The sequence below is a fragment of the Chiloscyllium plagiosum genome, unplaced genomic scaffold (genome assembly GCF_037043375.1).
Source record: "Chiloscyllium plagiosum isolate Xiang-an unplaced genomic scaffold, Cpla_swu_hap1 HiC_scaffold_1, whole genome shotgun sequence".
NCBI lineage: Eukaryota > Metazoa > Chordata > Chondrichthyes > Orectolobiformes > Hemiscylliidae > Chiloscyllium > Chiloscyllium plagiosum.
In genome coordinates, this window is record NW_028270139.1 from 32,065,189 (window position 1) to 32,086,932 (window position 21,744).

At 40.7% G+C, this 21,744-nt stretch overlaps 1 protein-coding gene across 9 annotated transcripts in view; it reads right to left on the reverse strand.

The window, feature by feature from the left end:
• prdm5 (PR domain containing 5) overlaps positions 1-21,744 on the reverse strand; it is a 351,179-nt gene that overhangs the window by 254,619 nt on the left and 74,816 nt on the right. For 8 of the 9 annotated variants that reach the window (XM_043696639.2, XM_043696605.2, XM_087988037.1 and 5 more), the window contains 2 exons: positions 20,220-20,312; positions 19,837-19,958 (listed from right to left, as the gene is read on the reverse strand). In XM_043696639.2, coding sequence (XP_043552574.1) covers positions 19,837-19,958; positions 20,220-20,312 — 215 coding nt within the window. Of the gene's footprint in view, positions 1-234; positions 316-19,836; positions 19,959-20,219; positions 20,313-21,744 lie in introns of all 9 variants that reach the window. The other variant, XM_087988179.1, reaches the window with a different exon arrangement.

The following is a 21,744-nucleotide window of genomic DNA, read 5'->3' on the forward strand; positions in this document are numbered from 1 at the left end:
ATGATCCTCCTCATTTCCATCTTAAATGAGAGTCCCTCTATTTTTAAAGTGTTCACCCAGTTCTAGCCTTTCTGACTAGAGGAAGCATCATCCCAGTATCTAGGTCACTTCCTGGAAGAATGGTTGCTATCTTGCCTCAGTCTATCAAAATATCTGCACAGCGTGGTGATATTTGAAAGAATATAATTGACAGCATTTACAATGAAAGTCTGAGGGCTCTTGTATGGTTTATACCTCTAGGCCAAAATGCTGTGTTCAAGCCCCACGTACCCTGGAAGTATATGTAATATGCCTTAACAGGTTGATTAAAAATATATGTACTAAAAGTTGACAGCTTCTTTAAAAGCAAACATATCAGTAATGCTGTTCAAAACAAAATATACTGCAGTGAGATTGTTCATTTATATTAGTTTGAAAACAATCTGATAACTTGCATGTCACCATTGAACTGGACTGACAGGTTCATTATAAACTTGACAATAGAAGTAAATGTTAACTTGTCCAGGTATGTCACCGTTGTCAATATAGAATTTTACTACTGTCAGTTAGTTATTTGGATATACAGAACAAGGGATTTTTAAAAAAAAAATTAGACTCCGCATCTAATTCAGCAATAATAATTGTCACTTCATTTAAAACAGAAATTGCACACAATCAAATACGAAGTTCCAAATTTACGCAATTTCACTTTTACTAAAGGCCTGCATTTAGTACCCATTTTCGCAAATCTGAAGAGGATTTTCTCTTTTACAAAAAACAGCAATACCTTTTTCCCATATAAATCATGTATCTTCACTTTACGCCATGTCCGGTTTACAAAAGGTTTCCTGAGAACGCTCTAGTTTCAGATAGTGGGGGCTCCCTGTAAGTAATGTATTTTGTGATAGCAGATTTTGCAGCTTTTGAAAAGTACAAATTGTGCTAACCATCTAAAGAATTCAGTAGAGTCACAACAAAACCTGGAATTATTTAAATAGGTTACTTAACACTAATGAGTAAAATGATATGATCATGAATTATAAGAAAACAGAACGGGTCTTTCTCCAAGAGCCACTATTCTAATAAATAACAAGCACAAAATGCATTCAGTAAAGCACACACCCTGCCATGTTTTATTAATTCAATTGCATTAAAATTATGCAGCTCCACCTTGATACTTTCCCAGCCTTTTTTTTAAACTACAATGTTGAAATCAGGAAATCTCTTTATTAAAAGCTTCCATCGCATTGAGGAGGATTCAGACCAATTGATATCCAACAACCTGTTCTGAAAATTCTGTTCCTATTTAACAACTGGAGAAAATTCTACCACAGCAGCTGAAACACTCCGCATCTCACAATGTTATTGGATCCTTTAGAAATTTCCAGGATCTGGATCCTTATCTTAACCAGTAGCTAATCAGCTCTTCCTCAGACCATACCATTTCTGTGTAGCCAGTTTTTTTAAAATCCATCCATTAGTTTTTGAGATAGATTGCAAACAAACTGACAAACAGAATAACAGCGTCAAAAACAGTAGGTAGAAGTTTCCGGGGCTGCTCAGTGCTTTTAGAAATGCCGGCAGAATAACTCAGTAGAGTAAGATGGAAACTTTCTGTTTCCCATCGGTGGGTTAAACATTTGCTATAAAGTTCTCAGAGCCTTTCTGGCAGCTTTCCCTGGTGATAATCTGCAAGAACTAGTGTTGCATTGATTAGCATGTCATGAATACTCATTAACACTCCAGGCCACTGGAATCACATTCATAGGTGCAATCTTGTTTCCCGAAAACAGTAAACTTGTCTGTTCATAAACCAGAGTATGTGAAGTATGAGCCTGATAGGTGGTCACTGTCCTGCAAGTTCTATTGAGCATAAATGTATTTATTAACTTGGCTCCCCACACAAAACAAAAACTACTTTTAACACAAACGCTTGATACGGTCTTAAAGAAAAACAAAATCCTGCCACACATGGAGGAGCAAAAGAGATAAACGACAGAATCTTACAAGAGTCTGAGAGATTTAGGCTGCAGCAAGATGCATGGCAGAATGGGACAGGAAGTCTAGCATGACCTATCATGATATCATGAATATCTACCTTTTAGACATTGTTCCTTGCTAGACAGCAGTGAATTGCCAGAGAAGGGGAAATACTTCTTGTTAAAAATCATATTAACGTCACATCTCGCCTCATTAATATTCAAGCTTTTTATTTTTACCAAATGTGCCAAACAGCAAGACATTGAGGATTCTCTAGGTGGAAGTCAGGAAAGCAGGCTTGCATGGCAGAGAGCACCTGCCAATAGCACTGAGAGGCTGCAGGCACATTCTGTGTACAGGGACAATTGCCCAGCTGCCAGGTTGGTGCCCAGTGCATCTCAGCACTGCTCGCTTGCTCTCTCAGCACTCACTCATTTAGAGCCTATCTGCACACTAACACATCTATGCCTAGCCTTGCTGTGCCTTGCCTATTGCAATAGGCTGTCAGAACTCCTGTACTAACATGCTCTTTTGCACTGACAAAGGCAGGCTGCTTGTCAATTGCATTGCCTGCCGTCACTTGCTTTTCTTTAGATGCAAAATGCAACAAAAAAAAATGGCTGGGACAATGCCCAGGCTGTTCGAGTTGGTGTCAGTTTAATGGACAAAAGTGTGGGATAACATTTGCAGAACATTAGTGCACTGAAGCGACAAATACCTGAAGCATGGATTTGCAAACCGTAGCTTCCAAACATGTCTTCGCACATGTGCAATGCATGTGGAGTAAATGTGTTTAGGCTTCAAAAGTTGCTCAAAGGTGGTTTGCACCACGCTGTTAGTCCAAGTTAAACTAACACTGTCTTCTCAGTGATGCAGGAAATAATGGCAATAAGTTAAAAGGAGGCAAGCACTGAACAAATATGGTCTATCATTTACGAACATTCCAAGAGTGCAGTGGGGTGAGTGGATATTCGCTGAATCATAAACTGTGTATAAAACCGTGTAGTTTTCTTTATTCACTCATGGGATGAGGGTCTCACTGGTCAGGCCAGCATTTATTGCCCATCCTAATTGCTCAGAGGACAGTTAAGAGTCATCTACATCACTGTGGTGTGGAGTCCCTTGTAGGCCTGACCAGGTAAGGATGGCAGTTTCCTTCCCTAAGGGACATCAGTGAACCAGAGGGGTTTTATCCAACAATCAAAAATGGATCATAGCCATTATTAGACTCTTAATTCCAGTTTTTTTAATGGATGCAATGCAAAATAGATTCGTTGAAGTGGGCCAGGGATGGAAAAGGAGTTGGGATGCAGCAGACAGACACTGCCTAACTGATGTAATGTTGGTTACTTGGCCAGTGCAGCACCTTCACCAAGTTGGCGAACATGCTGTGCCCTGTGCTTGGTGGGGCAGACTATAGGGCTGCTGGTTCACTAGCTTGGATTGGTCCAATATAATCCATCCAATCAGAGTGTGCCACATTATCAGAGATGCTGCGCTTTGTCCAACTGGAGCTGATGTGCTGGATGCTGAAGAACTGGGAGAAGGGGAGCAATCTTCCAAGGACGAGGGAGCTGTCGTTGTCCATGTCAGAGCTCAGCGCTGTCAGGCACAATAAGCCAAACAGGACTTCATTGACACCCGGTTCCAAACGAAGAGAGCTTGCTGCAATAGACCATCTTAAATGGTCAAGGCCAAGATGTCGACATCGTAGGTATGAACTGCAGCCTATATTCATCTCCCTTGTGTTCCTTTTTGCTGGCTGTAAATAAAAGCTCACGTTTGGACTTGTCTGCCAGTTTGCCTGTCTGTGCTCTCCTCTATCAGATAATGAAAAGATACAGGTGACCACTGGGTATTGGTGAAAGAGTTACAAGGACTCAGTGAGACCCTTCAGACAGGATGTATCTAGAGACAGGTAAGGTGGGTGGCCTGGTGGTTCAATCATGATGAGGGTGAGAGAATGGGATTGCATGTGCGAGACGGTGCCACCTGTGCACATTATATATCATGAGCAGTGCAGCTTAAAGGTTGCAATACCATTACGATGCCAGTGAGGGACAATGCCAGACGGCCAATGCTCATCTGGATATACAGTGCCCTTATAAAATTGGCACAGTTTGCAAGGGATGCTGATCTTTTGGCAGCTTTCTGATGTGTGGCGAGTTGTTCTTAGGACGGCATGTGATAGGATGGAGTTAGAATCAGACATGAAGAATGGCAAGAGTTGGATCAGGTAGATATTGGGGTGTATTTGGTAAGAGAAAGGAGAAATCTCGATGGGCCTTGAGGTTAGGATCCATCCAAAAATCTCAACTAGAATCATTATCGAACCCCTATAATGTAGAAGCAGGCCATTCAGCCCATCAAGTCCACACTGACCCACCTTCCTACCCTATCCCTATAAGCATGCATTTCCCATGGCCAATCCCTCGACACTATGAGCAATTTAGCATGGCCAATCAACCTCGCCTGCACATCATTGGACTGTGGGAGGATACCCATGTAGACACGGGGAGAATGTGCAAACTCCATTCAGACAGTCACCGGAGGGTGGAATCAAACCTGGGTCTCTTGCGCTATGCGGCTGCCCCAGCTGACAGTTAGACAAAAGAACACAAGATTCAGTCCAAAAAGCGAAATGTGCACAAAGCAAAATACTTTGTCGTTAATAGTTCTCGTTATTGTTACTCACAAGTTGGGCTAGACAGACTCTCAGATTCAACCAGCTGAGAAAGTTTAACCGTATGTAATGCAAAATATATACAATTCACTTGGATAACTGATATATTTTGTATGTTAATTACATCCACCAGATCCAATTTTCAGGCAAGCAACAATGCTAACAAATGTAAAACATCAAGTATATCATGTTAGTGTAGCTTACAGTTCATTACTGTTCAGAAAAATGTCAGCAATCCACCAACATTTAAATTAAATACATTTGATTTTGGAATCCTGTGGCTTACTTTTCATTTTAATCTTACATCAACGTGACAAATAATAAAAAATTGAAAAATTAGCAACTAAAAAAAAACTGACAAAGACAAAACTGAGAATTTACAAGCTGTTTCTATACAACTTTTTGTCCGTCAATTTACTTGTTCTATTCCTGTAAGTCATTGGCCCAGACATAAGAATGAAATTCCACAAACCAGCGAATCAAAAGGAACACTTATAACACAAGGCCATTCTGATGTCAGTCAGGATATATGTCACAATATAATTAGGAATCTATTAATATTAAATACATTTTTTTCCAATCTTAATTTAGTAATAATAACCATCGTTTAAATCAACTTGATCCTGCCACTGCCATTCATCATGACACCCTTGGTCTACATAGATATTACATCTAAGGTTGAAGGTCAGTTACCACATGTATTTCACTTCCTGTTCCTCATTGGTTCAAGGAGTGAAGAAGTATGCTAAGTGGCAAGACCTGCTTATAGTTCAAGAACTAATGAGCATGTGTTTCATACTCCCCCATTCATTTTACATCAAACATACAGCAATTACTGCAAGTGCTGAATACCACCATTTCACTTACATCAACTGCTATACAAAGATGCTCCTGACTAGCGTGTTATTTCTAAACATTTGAATTCTTGTTAAACATTAAAAAAACAACACCAGCAAGCAAACCATGTCTATTAGGAAATTGCAGTGAACTCTATTGACAGGAATGAAAAACATTTCAATTAGGTCAGTGAAGTCAGGCTCAGACCAGCTGTCTTCTCTTTGAGTACTCCCTTTCCTTTAGGAAAGAAGAGTGTTGGCCAGTAATTCTTCAAAATAAGGAGCACCAGAATAGACTACAAACTATTTAAATGCATACTTAACATGATTTGTACTTTTTAGTATCACATTTTTATTCACGAAAAGCAACCTTTGAAAGAATCCAGAATCAGGAGCTAAGAAACACTCTCTTCTAACTGCTTCTTCATACTCACATAACCAAGGACAGAATGTCCCCCTCCCTGAAGCGACCTGAGTAATGGTAGAAAGTTGGGAAAATACAGAGACATTGAAAAAATACATCAGAATCTCGATGTTGAAAAATGTTTGCAATTTTCCCCACAATTCTTAAATAATGACTTTAAAATTTTGCCAGTGAGTGGCAATTACCTTTATTCCATGTAAATGCACCTCATTAAACCCCACCTCGCTTTCTTCATGCATTATTTCCAATTCTCTTCTCCTTCCCCAAAACATTGGACTGTCCAGGTTTCTGACACGCAAGGCAGAATGGGAACCAGGTAGCTGCAGCTCACTGATTGCTTGGTCTGGCCGTCATCCATTTGGTTCATTCACCATAACAACCCTGCATGCCCTATAGCCACCATCCTCCTCAATCCTCCACCACACAAGTTGGCATCAGCAAACCTTACCTGCCCTCTCTCACATCACTTCAGTCTGACGACATTTTACTTTGGGGCTCAGAACCTGCCACATTGCTTTGCATCTACCTTATGCCTCTGCACAGGATGCATATTATGTCTTTTAGCATACTTTCTCAACACTCCCCCACCTTCACTAAACTGGAGGCTTTCAGCTTCTGTCTACTTCACATTGCATTCATAGCACATACTCACTTATGGGCTGTCCACTCTTGTGTGGCTCACATTGCATTTTTTTAAGCACATAGGGTTTTTGGTGCACAATTAAAGACTGACAGCCTCAGTGGCTTGCAATAGTTCGTAGCACAGAGAGATAGGCAGGCAACTTGTCACTGTGGGGAACACTGAACAGTCAAGGCAGAAGACATGTTGCTGTGTAGCACTGTGCTACAAAGTAGGCCAGCAATATACTCAGCAAACACACTGCAAACTGTTATCTGTGAAACTCAAAGTGAAGCAGTCATTACTGAGGTAAAGAGGGCAATGGTCAGTCAGGATCCACTACATTAGTCAAGGGTCGTATCTTATTAAAACCGAGGGGACTGACCATTGTCAGCCTGCTGCTTAGTGTCATCCGAGACCAGGGATCTGTATTTTGCAATCCAGCAACTGGGCCACCGTCAGTCCTATAGGTCAACCTCAATCAGTCCAGGCATTACAGATAGAACTGTCAGGTTGTTATGGAGACTTCAGTCTGGGGCCTGGGACGTAGTCAGTGGGAGCTTCCCTGCTACATCAGTCCAGGGATGTCCAATGGCAATAATGTACAGGGGGTAGCCCATGGAGTCCTGTAAAATCAAGTCTGAGAATGGGTCTCATGGATCACAGAAAATGGAGACAATGAAAAAGGGTAATTTTAGATGGAACTTAGTTGAGAAGAGGAAGGGACTGTGAGCTCAAGGAGGTGGTATTTCTCAAAGGTCATGGTCACTGTAGCCTCTATATGGGGAGTGTGATGGGCCATCGAGAGTTCAGGAATTTGCAATGTCATGAGCTCTAAGGAAAAGTGGGACATGTTAATTCTAATATAAATGTACTCCAGTGGTGGGAAGCTGAAAGGTCATCAAAGGGAACATGAAGCATTGTGGGAAATTCTTACATCACAGACAGAGTAACTCACAAGAATGCGAAGGTGAAGGGCTTATGCCTGAAACGTCGATTCTCCTGCTTCTCGGATGCGGCCTGACCTGCTATGCTTATCCAGCACCACACTCTCGACAGAGAAAGTTATTGTTCTTTTCATCTTGGAACTGGAGATGCTGCTAAAAGCAATTACAGTAATCATGCCCTCATTGATCTAGGAGCTTCACCTGACTGGTGCCAGTTTGCTCTTTCTGAACAGGACATTGATTATCTGAGAATGCACATTCCAAATCTTGACCTCAAGCAATCAGGAATATCACACTGTATGTACTAATTCCCTCCTGGTCACATCAGTAAAGCAACTGCCATGTGAACAAAACACCTAAAAACAGAATCTAAAGTTTCCATTCCCAAACACATTCCATACCTCACATTGGAAGAAATGCTTCCCAGCTGTCAGATTTTCAGATGGAAATGTAAGTTTGCAAGGACATGGGGCATGGCCCGGGATACAGGGTGGGTGCCAGGGTCAGGGGCTATCGCATGGCTTACTGGCTGACATCTCCTCCCGATGTAGCATGAACACTTCTGTTGTGTGATGTACATTGGATAAGGTCACACACCACAGTGCTCTCTATGGAGGCATGGCAACGGCACAACTGAGAAGCCTCCGTGCCACCAAGTGTGAGGCATTGTAAAGCATCATTGCAATGGATGCAAGGGTTTCTTCAATAAACTTGTTATAATTCTTACATTCCTTGTGGGTTATCTGCTCAAGGGTTTCACATAACCAGCAAAAATTATAGTAGGTTAGATAACACTGCAAGTGAACATATACTTACAAAAGTGAAAGGTAATCTCCAGTGACATATCACCCATGCCATATTTGTGCACTCAATAAGCTTTCGGTTTCCCATTTTGTCTAAATACGGTCCTAGCTCCTGTAGCATAGGGTGGAGATAGTTGGTGATGTTAACCTGGAACACTTTAGCTAGTGTCCTGTGATGGAGGCCAGGCCTGCTGAGTCTCTTGCCCAGATACAGCCTCATTCTCCTTAGCTTGAACTACTGCAGGCTTTGTAATCACAGGCAAGGCAAGGCAGAGGACCTGGCTGCCTACAGAGTTTCCTGAGACGCTTCAAGGGGTCATCTGTGTAGCTCCACTTCCCTGAAAGTGTCCACTATAACCACTATGTCATATTGACAGGAAGGGGCTTCTTAGGATGGGGTCAAGGTCACTCATTCCCCTCTCATTTCATCATTGAGGAAAAGCACCTAAGATTAAAGCAATGGAATGCAGGTCTGGGTGTATATCCAGCACATACTGAGGTAGCTAGACCTGGGTCTCCATGGTAGTAGTCAGCCTGTCTATGGAGTCAGAGCCAGCATGGTATCAAAAACATCATTGAACACCTCCATTCTTTGATCCAGTTTAGTGAGGCTCTTGCACAAACCTGACTGCTGTTGTGTGACTGGTTTTGCATTATGGTGAAGATATTAATGGTAAAGACAATTGGGAGTATCTTCTGTCTAGGGCTGAGCAGGCGCCCGGTCTCTAGTTTCAGAATTTCAGAGACATGCAGCACATTTTCCTCGATCAGAAACAGACTGATGTGCCCACCAGTTTGTCTTCTGTGACTAATCTCAGAGTTGGTGGAGAGGTGAAAACCTTTTTCCTACATCGTCTGAGGGTTCAATGGGTTCCTCCTCACGAGTGGGGGTGGAGCAGAGAGTCTCCAGTACTGTCCTCTTTGTGAAGATTTGATGGGTACTGCCAGTGTCTCTATAAGGGAACTGTTGTCTAAGTGAAATAAAAGCGCATACAGATTAAGAATGGGTTAGAACTGAGAGAGCAGCATAGCAATGCACAATGAGTGCGACATTCCTGATGAAGAGCTTATGCTCCAAATGTCAACTCTCCTGCCCCTCAGATGTTGCCTGACCAGCTGTGCTTTTCCAGCACCACTTTTTGACTCCGACCTCCAGCATCTGCAGTCCTCACTTTCTCGTCGCACAATGAGGCTGACTGGGTTGGCTAGCCAGCAAGATCTCCCTATTCCAACATGAGCCGTCGTATTCTTCTCTTCACGTGAAGATGCCCACCAAAACACAGCCAGGCATATTGCTTTCTGCCAGTTTACCAGCTCCTTATTCCAGCAATGAGACTAGGGAGAATGACAGAACTGACAGGAGAACAGGTAGTGGCAATGCATGAGGAGGAGAAGTGTTCCCATTAAACGAGGAGGACAGAGCTATTGAATGAACGTGTTGCAGGCAATAGTGAGAGCTATAGTCTACAAGCATTGGTGAGATATGTGGGCAGAGGCAGAGTAAATGGTGGCCCTGTGAGTGCGAGAGGTAGCAGAGACATGATGGCACTTAATCTTTCAGAACCCAGAAAATCATTCACTTTTTCCTGCACTACCAGGCATCCTGTCTGTCACGGAACACAACACCGACCCAGGCTGCTATTGGGTTCCAGGCTGGCTTGGCCCAGTGGTGTGATCTCCTGCTTTGGTTTGCAGGGAAAAGGATAGGCTTCTGTGCCGTGTGTCACCCACCCACCAGGATCTTCAAATCCCTGTTATTGAAGCAGGGTGCCATAATGGCGGAGCACCACAGTGCAAGGGCCAGTGCCTGGCACGCATGTTCTGAACTGGTGCGCAATTGGGATTTTATTTTTTTAAATGGGACAATTGCTGTGAACAGTGAAAGGTTCTTCTGCCTCCCCGGCCTTTGATTCCATGAAAAGGGTACTAAACAGCCCGATTGTGTAGTTGGTGAGGTGAAGAGTGCAGGAATGTGAGTGAAAAGTTGCTCACAGCCATGTCAGACCAAGCACCACAAAATACTTTAACTGCCAATGGAAAAATTCCACCCCAGCTCCTTTCCTGCTAATTTCACTGTATCTTGTACATATACATGTGAGGTCATTGGTTGAGTTATACATTTTTGGTCTGATTAACCCTTTTTTCGTGGATCTCATGTATGATTGTTGTTAGAAATTTGTGCAGAATGATTTAAATTTAAGTTATTAAAAACTGTACCTTCCAAATTTAAACTGTGAAGCATAAATTGCTTTAATTCGGTCACTGAGTGTGGTGAATTCATTATTAGACTGGCAGGGACTCAGATGTAAAGTCATTCCAGAGAGGAGTAAGGGACCAAAACCAGGGGTGGCACGGTGGCACAGTGGTTAGCACTGCTGCCTCGCAGCGCCAGAGACCCGGGTTCAATTCCCACCTCAGGCAACTGTCTGTGTAAATGTAGGGGAATGGGTTTGGGTGGGTTGCTCTTCGGAGGGTGTGGACTTGTTGGGCCAAAGGGCCTGTTTCCACACTGTAAGTAATCTAATCTAATCTAACGTTTGAACAGTGATTCTCACATTTTCCTCACCTGATCACCAAAGAACAGATGCATATCCTCCTCAATGAATTGACCACCAAAGGTGCAATCTCCGTGCAAAATTCTATGAATCATATAAATAACTTCTGTCAAAAAAATTACCTAAGATCATGTGTACCTTGCACCACTGAGGAGTGACTGCACAGTTTCACCACCAAGCAAAGCAGGAATCAAAAAACATTGTTCACCTGCTGGAGGCCAGTTATGTCCTTACTCCACATACTCTTCTCACACCCCCACAAACACTAACACCATCACTGGATTAACAAGGACTAAGCACATATCCTAATTTATAAAATTGGAAACAAGATATGTAAAAGCACCACCATGAACCCCATCAAGAAAAATCAGCACAAACAATTAAATTAATTGATAAACATTTTGAAAATTGTTTGAAGGTCATGATAATTGCCAATTTAGCTCAGTCACAGCACAGACAGCAGAACAATCAGCTCTCTGGTTTCAAATTATAAATACACAAATGTCAAAAGCTTTTCTCAGTTTATTTCCAAATTTACAAGCTTGATAAAAGAACTAAGCTACATTTTTAAAATGCATGCACATACTCCATACCAATTTTGCAATGAATTACAGTTAACGCCAAATCTGCTTGTCAAAATCTAACAAGCCATGCAAAATTTCCAAGGGTATTTAACCAACTGACTGTTCAACTGGTTGTGTTCACAAAGGAGAGTTGAGCAGAGTAAATTTATACCATTCACATGTAAGACCTAACACAAAGTAGGCTAGTTAAACTTTTCAATGAGAAATTATTATTAGAACCTTCTACATAGAAGATAGTTTACTTTTATCCAATATGCACCCTCATGGAGATAATTGGAAATCCAGAAGTGAGCAACTTTTGTTCAGTAAATAAAACAATAAAAGTCAGTCATTGGATGCAATCTAAATATGCACGCATATGGTAACCTTTCTGTCCACGTGTAGGCAAAATAAGATGAAAAGCAAAGTGCACAATTTTTTTTTGTTAGGTACTAGTTGACTGTTTCCTGGTCATTCCCGAAAATGATTTTTAACGTGGATGTAAACTCTGGATATCAATGCCACAGAAGCACAGCAACATTGCATGGAAAGGAAAGCTGTCATTATGATTAGCTGAAGTAATCTGTGTTAACTGTTCTTGATTCTCAAACAAAATAAGTCCTGCCAAAAAGAGAGCAGACTCCAAGACTAAAGCAACATCAAGGATAACAATGATATGCTCAAAGGTAGCAAGAACTGTGCCTCATCAATGCCAATGATCTATAATACAAAGTTGTAAATGCTAAAGAATGACTCAAAAAGAACTACATAACTGCTTCTCACTTATAAATATTTGAAGCATTCATAAACCTGAAAATACCCAGCCGTCAAACAGCATTTGAGGAGAGAGATAATCAGATTTAATATTGTAGATCAGTGACCTTTCATTGGCTTTATCTAATTTCAGATTTTCAAATCCAGAGCAACTTAGTTTTTGTTATTGTGTATTAGACATTGTCTGACAATCTCAGTAAATGGCAATGAATTTGTTATAGGCTAATAGCACAAAATAGGTTTGTGGTTAATCAGCAGTTTGCTTCACAATGTGTCATTTAAAATCAGAAATGGTGCAAAAGAACCTTTGTTTTTGCTACAGGCAAAGACTAATTTCACCCAAATCGATCCAATTTGTTTCCTCCACCTGAAATCAGAGTGATTTGAAAGTTTGAATTGGAGGCTGCATTGTATAACTGCATATTAATTTTAAAAATGGGGGTCAGTTGAGAACGTGAATGGAAAGGACATAGCAGAAAAGAAGGAGAGAGATAGAAAGTGAGAAGTATTGAGGCAGTATTCTTACTGAAATGCATTTCAGAAATGTGGTCCCTCAGAAGTACAAACAAGCCTGGACTTCCCCATTCAAGACTCCTCCCTGGGTACCCAAACGCAGTATATTACCAATGTTTTCCACGTAACTTTATCTGCCTTCTCCCATCTCAGACTAAGATTGCTCCAATTTTAAAGTAATTTCCTATAGCTTTGTTTTCTAAACATTGCGAGCAGACCCCTCTGGAAAGTTTTTCAGAAGTTAATTCAATGAAGATGGCAGCACAGCAATTTCAGATTTGCAGCAAAATCTGTTTCTTGGTTGAAGAAAGTAAGGTTACACTTCTCAGTAAGGAGAAACAGTATTAAGTGACAAAACAGGAGAACAAAGATTGGGAAGAAAAAGCAATTTATTATGTTGTGCTTGCTGTTGGAACCTACTTGTATTTAGCTGGAACATATATGCAACTACAGCTTATTCCTTTTACAAAAGATTAATTATCTGCAAAAAAATTCTAATCCTTTGAGCTTTACCAACCAAGATTAGGCAGAAATCCACAATATGCATTCTTCTTCGAGATGGAAGATAGTAAGCAAAATAAAAAACTCCTGTAATATTCAACATTTATCTGCCTCATTCCTTCCCTCAAACTGGAACTATTGGCAAAGTCTCACAATTATAAGTCAAATTTTCAAACTCTTACATTTGTTATTTGCAATTCATTTTATGATAGAACAGCCCTTACATAAGGGATGGTAAATCTAATTCCCTGCCCAAAATGAATTCCTCAATCTGTGATGTACAAAATTATGCTCCATGATGGACTTGATTTTTTTTTAAAAGGGCAAGAAAAATCTCAAAAGAAATTTCAAATAGAACGAATGGATATTTTCCGATTGGGAAGTATCGCTAACGTGGTTTCCCGAAGGACAATGAACATTTCAGCACACATTTTCGTGGCAAAATTTGCCTGTATTTAGGCACTAAAGAGGCAATCTGGAAAAGGAATGGGATAGAGAGGCCTACTGCCATATCAGAGTGCATCAATCTTCTTCTATTGACCTTGCCAAACCTTAAGTCCTTGTCTAGTTGTGGGTAGAAGGGTTTGGCTTTTGTGGTCCTTTTAATATCCTTTTATTTGCAGACTAACAGAAAGCACTGCCTGCAATAGAAGGTTGGAATTATTGACAACAGAGTGTCCTAAAAGGCAGGAGAGGAGAGATAAAGGCACAAGTCGAGGGGCAAAAAATAAAAACAAGATCTTCCTGGATGTTGGACATAATGAGTCATCAAGGACTGAGACCAGTTTTCTTTTAAGTGCTGCTGAAGATCTGGAGGGGGCTATTTTTAGTGCCACGTCTCTGTTGCACTGAAAGAATGGAGTTTTGATTTTGTCGATGGGGATTCACCCACTGATTGGAGAACCAGTGGGAGGGAGACCCACATTGCTTCCCTTAGGGAAGCTCCACCAGAATTAACTCTCCACGCAGCCTTCTCCAAGATTACAACCTTCATTTTCAGAAGGAAGAACAAGCGGCTGTTGAACAGTTTTGCTTTGGTAGGGGCACTGGCATTTCTGGACTTTTTCTTAAATCAGGCAAAACTGAATGCAATGTTTTAGACTGAAAATACTCCCCACAGACCTGACTTCCTGTTCAATGTCTTGCATCATTTTGTTCACTGACTCAGTATTCTGCTAGGCCCTGAATCAGGTTACATCATCAAGCAGCAGAAATTAAGTAGAAATTTCATATAAAGATGTGATGGATGGTGAAGGATTACCAGCAATAATTCAACATCCCCCCCTTGGGGGTCATGGTCTCATGTGAAACCTCTGACTAGGCTTGTGCATTGTAATCCATCCATCCAGTCAGTATCGGCTTTCGAAACAGACATACTCCACTGGCATCCTTTGAAAATGTGCAGAGACATTGTTGAGTTTAGCAATGTGACCCCGATCCAGTTTCACAAAACATACCAAAACAAACGGAAGCTCTGACTTCTAATGAAGCCCTGTTTGATGATACTTTTGGTATTTGATAGCGTTTTAGTGCCTTCTAATACTCAAACCCATACAGGGCATACAAAAACAAACTGACATCTTTAAATTCTTATTTGGGACATATTCCGCAACATTCTTTCAAGAGTTATATAGTTATGTCTTCCATCATCTCTCAGAATCCCTCAGGACACTTTTCACGTCCAACAAGGCTTGTTTCAAGATTGGGTTCCATTTTACCGATTTAAAACAATCCAGTTTGAAGTCGAATAGGAACCAAGATTATAAAGTGAAACCTGAGTGTGGCCCATTCAGGTAATGGCTGTTGTTCTGTTAGACCCAACACATGACATCTATCTGGTCTTTGGGGAACTGCTAAGGGAAAAGTGACGTCCTTTCAATCTAATGCCTGTGAAACCGATTAGAACGAGGATGTGTGAAGGAGCTATTACGTATTATTTTTATATGAAACCCTATAGTTGGCCCAACACACAGGGTGATGAGACCTACCACAGCATGTCTATTGTTCCCTCAAATGAACTTCACTCCAGAGTTCTCAGGCTAGATGTTGTTTTAAACATTGAAGACAAGGGCAGTGCATTCCCCTCCCACCCATAACAAAGAAATTATTTAATCAATTCTCTTTAGCATAGAATTAGAAAATGTTTGTGGCTGTGTGGTTAAAAGCCATAACTGACTCTGAAGAAAATCTGATACCAACAAAGACTCTCCCTCCACACAAAGCAAACCAAAATGCTGTGTGTTTAATGCAAACATCCAACAAGTATATTTGAACAATAATTTTGATTTGCCACGTGAAGCTAACACTTCATATACCATATAATGGGAGGCCATATGGGCATCTCTAGCCTGTAAAACTGTTACTCTGTTCTGTCGACAGGATTATACGTCACATCTTGCCTTGTGATGAATAGTGATGGGAACTGGTTTAAGATATGCATTATTGAAGGTACATATATATCACAACAGGAGGAAATGAGAAACCTAACATGTACTATTTCACCAGCCAAGATTAGAGTGGTGCTGGAAAGGCACAGCAGGTCAGGCAGCATCCGAGAAGCAGGAAAATCAATGTTTCGGGCAAGAGCCCTGCCTGTTGAAGGGCTCCTGGCCAAAACGTCAACTTTCCTACTCCTCGGATGCTGCCTGATCTGTTGTGCTTTTCCAGCACCACTCTAATCTTGACTCTGATCTCCAGCATTTGCAGTCCTCACTTTCGCCAGCTGAAGCAGCTAGCCAATCTAATATGTAACCATCCCCGGCTGACAAACTAATCGGCCAATGGTTGGGAAATTGTCAGAACAGCAGAAGCAATAGGTGGGATCAGGCAGGAGGAGACTAAAACCTAGACTGGATTCTGAATATGTAGTGTGAAGCAAACAAATACGTAGAAAGAAAAGTGGACATCAGGAAAAGATTTGAAAAAGCTTGGAAATCTACTCAAAGTCACCCCACTGTCTTTATAGGATTTTGTGACATATCAATGACCTCTTTAGAAGACTCCATATCTTTTCCATATCTGAAAAATCATTTTCATACACCATGGCCTGCAGAAAATCTGATAACCCTTTACAGATTAATTCACAGGATGGGAACGTCACCAATATTTATCTCTGATTCCTCGGTGCCTTTGAGAAAGTGGTTGTGAGACACTCTCTTGAACTGCTGCAGTATTTGTGCTAACACATTCAGTGGTTAACAGAGGAATTTCCAAATTTGATTGATGATAAAGTGATAAAGTGATATATTTCAAAGTCAGAATATCTATAATTTGGAATGAGATCCTGCAGGTGTTGGTGTTAGCAGGAAAAGACTGTCCTTTTCTTTTAGGTGGTAGAGGAGGTGAGTTGAGGAGGTGCTGTCAGAAAAACCTTAGTGAGTCACTGAAATGGAACTTGCAGGGGGTACACAGTGCTGACATAGTATGCTAGTGGTAAAGTGAGTGGTTGTTTCAAGTGGTGAATGGAGTTCCAATTAACATGGGTTGTTTGGTGTTGGATGTGATTGAGTTTATTGAATGAAGTTGCGGCTGCATTCATCCAGGCAAGTGGAGAGTATTCCATCAGACACTCCTGAATTACTTGTAGATGCTAGATATATTTTGATAAGTCAGGAGGTGAGACACTTGCTCTTTTCATCACAGTATTTATGTGGTTAATTCAGTTAATTCTGCAGGCAGTAGTAAACTCTGCGAGGGGATTCAGTGATAGGAATGCCTTTGAAGGTCACAGGGAATAGTTAGTCTCTCTCTTGTTAGAGTTGGTCACTGCCTCACATGTGCCTGGTGTAGTTCTAATCAGACACTTATCAGCCCCAGCCTGAAGATAGTCCAAAACTTCCTACATAAAGGGAAGGTCAGCTTCATCATCTAAGTCATTGCGGATGGAGGTGAATACTTTGTGATCATCACTGAATGTCCACATTTCTGACCATATGGTGGAGGGATCACTGACAAAACAACTGAAAATGGTTACAGGGCACTGCCTTGAGGAACTCCTGCAGTGTTGTCTCTGGTTATAATGAGGTCTGGAGTAAAGTGGTTTTGACAGAACTCAAACTAAGCATCACAAACAGATTCTTGGAAACTACTGCAATTTGCTATTTTGCTGAAGATTTACAGAAGATGAATCAAGCGGTAACTGTCAGATTTGTTTTGCACTACCATCAGGACATAATAAGATTTTTTTTTCATTTTGCCAGGGAGATCCATGCATTGTAGCTGTACTGGAAAGGATTAACTAAAGTTACATATCTTCAAAACATTAGCTTAGTTGTTGTGTACACTCACCAATGTTTGTAATATCACACACAGTGATTCGAACTGATGAAAGTCAGGTTTCTGTAAGTGTTAGGAAATGCAGGAAGTTAAGATGGATCAGCCACCCAGCTCTCTCACTGACATTGGCTCCTTGCCTTTTTACGTTTGTGTGCTGCACTCTGCAGAGATGGAATCTTCTCCTCCATTTAGTTGTTTAATTTTCCATTACCATTCACGTCTGGATATAATAGGACTGTAGAAATTCAATCTGATCTACTGTCCATGGAATTGCTGGCCTCTTGTCCATGATGTGCTGCTTCCTCTGCTTAGCCTTTACATTCATTGAATAAAAGCTGAACCAGTCTGGCATCTTACTTTTAGATGCACTGAGTGATACTTCTAAAATGTCTTCGGCATTCCTCACTAAACAATTTGGTGACTCAATGACAAGGATAGAGTGAAGGACGTAACGGACCGTGAGCTTGAGGGCGGCACAGTGGCTAGCATTGCTGCCTCACAGCGCCAGGGACCCGGGTTCGATTCCAGCCTCAGGCAACTGTCTGTGTGGAGTTTGCACATTCTCTGTGTCTGTGTGGGTTTTCTCCAGGTGCTCCAGCTTTCTCTCACAGTCCAAAAATGTGCAGGTCAGGTGAACTGGCCATGCTAAAATTGCCGATAGTGTGAGGTGCATCAGTCAGGGATAAATGTAGGGAATGGGTCTGGGTGGGTTACTCTTCATAGGGTCGGTGTGGACATGTGGGCCTGAATGGCCTGTTCCTGTACTGTAGGGAATCTAATCTCATCTAATCTTGTAGATGGTGTCAGAAAATGAAACTGCTTGCATGATGCATGAATGGATGTACAGTATTAAGCTGCTAGGATTGTTCTGAATCTGTGTCAGTTAATACAGTGATTATATCAAACAACATGACACTCTCTGTATAAAGATGAGAATGTTCTCTCCATGAGGACTTGCTGGGGCCTCTCCAATATAACTAAGCACAGTGATATGAACAAACCCCAGATGAAGTTCCCCAATTTGGTACAGTTCCACTTAAGATACTTCAGATTATTAAGTTCCCAGGTTAGGATGGATAAAATGGATCTCCTTCGTTGTTCACCGGCTTCCTCCACTGGTCACAACAAGGTTAATTTGAACAAAGATCCCTTAATTTGAAAAAAGATCTTTTTCCCAGATACAAATTAACTTAAACTTTAAACACACATGCATACACAAACTCTCACGGACATACATACTCACACACATACAGGTTGAAATTATTTTCAACAGTGACGGAGTTCCAGTATTCAGAGTGTGAAAAAGTCTTTCCTTTGTTTTACCTACAGTGCAGGAGCGTTTAAATGTTCTCAAAGCTGTGGCCCTCACACATTCTAATCCACACACACTTGGATCTCTGGCCAACATCACACAAAAGGTTAGTTTTGCAGTCGGCCCTCAAACCCTTTTTTGTACATATTGCTCTGGAGGGTAAAAAGAAGGATGTGTCTGCTAGACGTAATTTTCTGCTGGGCGGGGGGGTGGTTTAAGAGGTGAATGGTCAGTCCCTTTGTTACCCCTTCTTGTTACATTTCCCAGACATTTTACACATTGACATTCCAAAGGCTTCACACAGGACTTTGGAAGGCAGTCACTGAATTTACATCTCAGCTTTTCTTTTTGCAACCATTCACATTCTTTTTAAAAGTAAAAAACAGTTTGCCAATCAAAAGTCAAAAGAGTCTATAAACACTTCAGGGTGCTGATCTGTTGTCACAGCAACAGGAACATGTGCAAGGTAGATTAGCAAGGCTAAGATCAAGTAATTTTTTTTCCATCATGTTGATTTTCTCGCTACTTCCTGCTAGCAATGTCCTTCAGGACTTAACCAGTAGTGGCACACTAAGTCGCTCTTACCAATGGACATTGAGGTCTGCCACTAAGTGTTCAGTTTATCACTTCCCCCACCCCACCCCCCCACCCCCGTACTTCTTCCAAGATGTGTCTGACATAGTCTGCCCTCCCTCAGCTGAGGATTCAGCAGGAGATTGTCTTGTGAACACCTCCACTCCTTTAAACATTAGCTCTACCCTGAAATTGTTCCAGAATTTAAACCAAGAATATCCCTGTGCACCAGGACTCTCGATGCAACAAAAATAACTCTAAAAGCAGGGCATACTCCTCTACATCCAGCAGTGCATGCAACTTTAGATCGCCAATAAATAACGAATTAGTAGTATTTAAAGACTTCATATAAACTATAATCAACAAATTATAAATAGACTTCTTTATAAGTATAACAGAAAATCTCAAATAGGGCTGCACATTTTTTGTACAGTGTCCATCTGTCAATACTGCCTCAGTTCAGAGGTTAGATCATCTTTTCCTTTGGTAACATTCTTACCTGTGTGCACATTCTCCTTATGTTTCTTCAAGGCATCTTTGCTCTTGAATCTTTTCCCACAGCTATCTGCCTTGCAAACAAACCTGGTATCCCCTTTGCAGGCTTCCTTATGCTGTTCAAAACTGTGATAAACAGTTGGTAAGAACCACAATGTAATAAGATAGCATTTTTCTATTGCATGCAGACCAGGTTAATACATGCGACAGCAGTCTCTGACTTCCATCATGCTTGTCCAACCAGGATAGGGAAGAAGCAGGGCAGTGTTACTTTCCTATTTGAGTTTTAATTTACATGCAAGCTGCAAAGTTGGAAAATAAGCTGCTATAGAAAACAGAAGAGGTCAAATGGGTTACAAAATAGGTGACTGTCATTCAATACAAAACCTTGACTCAGAGCTGAAGGAGATGTTGCAAACAGAACACTGATGGCTTCGAGCAATGTCACCAGGAAGAACTGTTTCAGTACACTGTAGAACACTAAAGGCAAATAAACATAGGTGAGAATTTAGTAGAGCCTAATCATCATTAAATCAAAGATCTGCATTTAGACAAACAGAAGCATTTAATAAAATTCAATGCAAGTCATGGAGCAGCAAATTTCAGCATCAATATTTATTTTAACCATACTAATTTACTATTTTGGAAATATATTTTTCATAAAAATTTAAGTGAAAATAATGCCTACAAAATTACGTGATGGAAGCAAACATACAAAAAACAATTTCTGTATTTTATTGGCAAATCCTCTTTCCACCATATTAGCAAAAGAATCAAATGATGGTAGGTATTAGATATGTTCAGGTAAAAGAGTGGACGGAGGAGTTTTACACAAGCTGGTTAAATGTTTGATTGATACACTTCTGTGATATAATTTCAAGACCAGCATTATGTGTAATTAAATATGATCTGAAATAATTACCTAAATCCTCCACATTGAAGTGATTGCAAAGTTAAATAACAGAATCATCTGGGCAACAGAATAGGTGTTAGTATACTCAAAGGCTGTGCACCAATTTCATTTCTTTTATTTAAGAAAGGACATTAGTGCATTGGTTCAGAGGAGGCTTACTGGGAAACCTGGAATGAGCAAGTTGTGTTATGAAGTAAGGTTGGTCAGTCTAGGCTTATTCTATTGGCTGTCTTGATTGAACTATGTAAGATCCCACATGGTTGTGACAAACTGGACTTGAAAATGATGTTTTGTCACGTGAATCAGTCCAGATGTAAAGAACATTCTCCAAGAGTGGAGCAGACTCAAGGGGCCAAAAGCCTGACTCCAACTCCTAACTTGTATGTTTGTATGGTACAATACTACATTATTAAACATCTTAAGTTTAGTAAACTCTAAGTCCACTACAGGACCCATGTGCACTTTACTACATCATCTACTGACATACAAAAGCAATTATGTATTTTTTAACGAATATTTGATTCGATACCTAGGAAGATTGCTTACATCAACGCTACCACAATATAAATAAATTGTCTGCTTGCAGAATATTATTGAATACAGCAAACAGTAAGGAATACAACAAACATTAATGAATACAACTTCATCAGTTGTAAATTGTTTGGTAGGGTAATTCATTGAATATTAGTATTACTCAAAGATTTTGCACATCCCCCATTTCTTTCAGTTATTACAAGGCTTTTCAGAACACTATGGCTTTCCAACTGGTGAAAGCTAAGATGCAACTTGTAGCTGTGAACAAACAGGCCAAAATTAATTTAACGAGCCACAATTAGGAACCTGACGTGTAGTACAGTCTCCCATTCTTGTATTACAATCATTAAAAAATTCAATAGAAGAAGATATGTCCATTCCAAACATCTACAATTGATCGTATCCCCATCTGGAGTAATAACACTTTTGTTAAAAGAAACAGAATCACACTACCAACAGAAGTAT